Raw genomic sequence first — 4,408 nt, 5'->3', positions numbered from 1 at the left:
GAATGGGTGACAAACAGTTACACGAGTTCGATTGGGGAATAAAGTGCAAGTTGTGAGATGCCAATCGCCTCCGTGAGTCTGTCTGGCCTCTGTAATAACTTCATCTGTGAGCTATCCCTATTTCTCCTCCTGACACAACGCGTTACAAAGCGTCGGACATCGAACAGGCACAGATAAGCTCTGAAGATGTCTACTAGTCCATCAACAAGAACGATATTTACTCGAGTCTGACTCCTTGCTCGGTCAGTCTGCCGTTTCCTCTTTCTTTGGTCCTCCGACAAACCTTTCCTAGCTTTCTGCTTCTTTTTTACCGGTTCAGCCATGACGAAAGTGTGAAGAACTCAGTATCTAACGTTACCTTTTTCTACGTGTACGTGTGCACTGTGCAGTGCCATAAAGCAACTCGTTACAACGCGAGACCTGATATCAAGCGATACACGCCCGCCGGCCCAAAGTTGCAAGGGTGGTTTTTCGGCTCACAGGCGCTTGGGGGGTGCGAGACGACCACCATTCAACCCGAAATAAGTCATATAACTATTCCAATGACTCCGAAGCTGTTCGGTTAAAGTAAAAAAGTTACTTAGTTCACCTTTAAGCACAGACTGAAAAGGTGTGTATATATTTGTTTACTGTTAGTTGTAACGAGTGTTTTGTGTACTTCGCTGTGTATGTTCCATGCTAATGAAAGGGAGAGAGAGAGTTTTGGATAAGACTTAAATGCTCACATCTTATACTGTTTTTATTTAGCTGCTCTTACAGTGATTTTCTGGAGTAAAACTAACGCTTCATCTTTTGTGTGATGTACAATAAACTTAATCGAACTCATCAGTATATTTTGGTCATCATTCGGACGAGGTCTGCTACAGCAGGCTTGTATTAATAGTGGATAAAAGCAGATGACAAATAAGTTATAACCATAATTAAGCTAAACTATACCTGTTCAATCTCCATACAGTATATATTCTCTGGCTCTGTGGGCATTATTGTCCGACTCCGAGTCGAAATGAACACCACTAATGAGAGTTTCTGTTTTGATATTATCAGATGAGATTGTCCTGGCTCTGAGCGCGAGCTCGTAAGGCTCCACCCTTTGGGCGGCAGCAGCAGCTCATTTGCATTTAAAGGGATACACACTAAAACGGTGTGTTTTTCTGAGCCCCCAAAAAATGACAATTTAAACATGCTGTAAAAAAAATATCTGTTGGGTATTATATTTATACATACTCTGGGGACATCAGAGACTTATTTTACATCTTGTGAAAAGGGTCATAATAGGTGCCCTGTAAGCATAAATACTGTTAAGGAAGTTTGTAGTAGACTAATTTACACACACACACACACACACACACACTTTAGTCATATAATTTAACAAAAAAACAAGGGACTAGTTTGGAATTAAGAACATTTATTTAAAATGAAAAGCATGTTGTATGCAACATATTACAGAATAAATAATTATTAAAAAAAATGTAAACAGTGACAGTGCAACTCAAGTATTTTTTTCAGTTTGTTGTAAACTCTGCCGCTTTGGACGACACAAGGGGCATTAATAAACATCTTTGCTATTTAGTGCACAATATTTGAATAAACTAACAACATCCACCAACATAGAACTGTGGCAGTCAGTGCAACTGAGGTAGGTATTAACATCAAGTCTAAGACGACTCACTTAATGGAGCCTATTTAGAAAAAGTGAGTGGCAGGTTTTTTTTTAAGAAAAGTAGCTTTTCTGCATTATCAGCAGTCAGCCTGTTTCTGTTTTCATCTATAATGTGTGACACTGAGCTAAAAAGCCTTTCACTTTCCACACTGCTACATGGGGCTGAGAGGTATTTATGGGCCATTTTAGCCAAAGTGGGGAACCTGATTTTGTTGACACCCCAGTACTTCAGAGGACTGTCTTCACGAGGGCTTGGGGCCTCTCCGAGGTATGTGTCGAGCTCAATGGCAGCACCTGCTGCCAGCGGCTGTGCTGCCTGGGGCTGCTCCTTAGCGATTTCTTCAAATACAGTGTCCAGACTGCTGCTAGTGCTGGCCTGGGCCTTGAGGAACAGTTTAGCAGGAGGTTCTGCAGCTTCTGCCCGACTCCCCTCTGCCTCAGCTCTGGACATCATCTGCAGCTCCTGCTTCAGGTGCAGCTTGGCCTCCGGAGCATTGTTGGAGAAGAAGCGATCTTTATACCTGAACAAAATTCATGAATGTATTAATATGTGGAAAAATAGGACAGATTTTAGTTTCCCCTAAACCACTGTCACAAATGCCAGCCATTTGGCTTTCTGGTAGTAATAAGGGAAATATATTTCATATTATATTGCATACATTTGTATTTGTGTATTTTAGTTACAAAAATATAATATAATATTTCAGATGGAAATTAATCTTACATTTAGTACTGTAGTTTATCATTGAATACCTATAGCACACAGACTTTACCTTGGGTCAAGTATGGTGGAGATGAAGTACAGTGGGTTGGTCTCGACGTCACTGAAGCGCTTCTTGACAGCTGCCAGTAAGGTTGCTTTCATTGTCTTGACGCCGTGGTCCTCGTCTGTTTCTCTGTTTAGAAGTCTCACTAGCACAGTCACAGCTGGGATGACATCAGAGGCTAGTGCGTCGTAGCTGCTCACTTTTTTAGTTAGTTCCTCAAAGGGGGCAAGGATGGCAACAGTCTTCTCCATAAGAGCCCATTGGTGAGCGGTGAGATAGTGCGGATGAACTCCCTCATGCTCGGACACATACACCCCCAGCACTCGCTTTTGCTCAATGAGGGACTGGAGCATGTAATACGTGCTGTTCCAGCGCGTCTGTACGTCCTGCTGTAGTCTCTTTATTGGCTGGTTGAGCTGTCCCTGAATGTCCTCGAGGCGGGAGTAGGCTAAGGCGGAATGTTTAAAATGCCCAATTATTTTCCGCCCCACTGCTATAGCATCTGCTATGCTCCTCTGTGCTAATAAGCCCTCGTGAACAGCCAGTTGGAGCGTGTGCGCGACACACGGCAGACTTGGGAGCCCTGCGTCATTCATGGCTTTAATCATGTTTTTGGCATTATCTCGAAGCACAACATGTACTGATGTTTTAGGTATACCCCATGTCTGGAGCATTTCCTCAAACACATGCGCTATAGCCTGGCTGGTGTGCGAGCCGCGGAATTGTTTCGCATGTAATATGGCTCGTTGCGGCATGAAACTCTCGTCTATCCACTGGGAGGTTAGGCTAATTAGCGACACGGGGCTAACACTGCTTGTCCAAATATCCGTGGTGAAACTAAACGTAGAGGAGGCTTGCAGTAGGCTGTGGATATGTTTTTTCACGGAGTCGTGTAGTTTAGGCAGCTCCGTGTCAGTCATGTAGCGGCGGCTTGGGACATCATATCTGGGCTCCAGAACATGGAGGAGACGCAGGAATCCCACATTTTCTACCTCCGAGAGTGGCTGGTCACTCAATGCAATGTACTCGATAATTGCCTGTGTTATTTTCACAGCACGTGGATTGTCTCTGGACATTTTCTCTTGTCTTGAAAGAGTTTGCTGCAGCGTGGGTTGTGTTGATTTAGAAGCGTGGGTAAACTCTTTGTACTCGTTGTCATGTTGGGATTTTAGGTGCTTGATTAAATTACTTGTGTTAAATGCGCTACCTTTTGAGCCTCCTCTGGACAATTTCGCTGAGCACAATTTGCAGTCCGCCTTTGTTTTGTCGTCTTCATTCACTTTGAAATAGTTCCACACGGCTGACATGTTTCGTCTCGCCTCGCCTTCTCCCCGCTCTGAGCTGCGGGGGCGTGCCTGGAGGCGGGCACTCGGCGCCTTTGATTAACCCCTTACACGCCGCTCAAACATAGACATTTCTCAGAACGTGGTATCGGCCCCCAGTATCGAGGGACTTTTAACGAGTACGAGTACTTTAGAAAATGTGGTATCGAGGCCGATACCAGATACCGGTATCGGTGCATCCCTAGTTACTAAGCTTTACTCATTCTTCAAAGTCTATTTGAACTGCATACTCATCCGTATTCTCCATTCTGCTCAGTGCTGTTAATAAAGCTCACATTTCAATGTATTTCTTTGTGTCTGGATCTGCATTCTGTAACAGGTAACACTTTACAATAAGGCTTTATTAGTTAATTCACTATAGTTAACATAAACTGACAATGGACAATACTCCTAAAGCAGTTATTAATCTTGGTTAATGTTCATTTCAACATTTAATAACACATTATTAAATTCAGAAGGATTTAATGGACCTGAGCTAACATGAACTAACAATGATCAGTTGTATTTTTTTTTAAACTAATGTTAACAAAGAATAACTATGGTAACAGATGTAGCTTTTGCTCAATGTTAATGTTGGTTAATGCATTAACTGACTTTACCTTATTGTAAAGTGTTACCTATTGTTCTTTATAATTCTT

At 42.7% G+C, this 4,408-nt stretch overlaps 1 protein-coding gene across 1 annotated transcript; it reads right to left on the bottom strand.

The window, feature by feature from the left end:
• Positions 1-1,376: 1,376 nt before the first annotated feature.
• Positions 1,377-2,701, bottom strand: LOC309504641 (zinc finger BED domain-containing protein 4-like). The gene is made up of 2 exons (XM_082177828.1): positions 2,434-2,701; positions 1,377-2,181 (listed from the first exon to the last, which is right to left on the bottom strand). Exons 1-2 carry the CDS (start codon positions 2,676-2,678, stop codon positions 1,680-1,682), a joined length of 747 nt encoding a protein of 248 aa, XP_082033954.1. The 5' UTR covers positions 2,679-2,701; the 3' UTR covers positions 1,377-1,679.
• Between the last annotated feature and the right edge of the window lie 1,707 nt (positions 2,702-4,408).

Source organism: Leuciscus leuciscus, assembly GCF_965113295.1.
Source record: "Leuciscus leuciscus genome assembly, chromosome: 8".
In the NCBI taxonomy this organism is placed as follows: Eukaryota; Metazoa; Chordata; class Actinopteri; order Cypriniformes; family Leuciscidae; genus Leuciscus; species Leuciscus leuciscus.
This window is presented reverse-complemented; position numbering and strand designations above follow the sequence as displayed.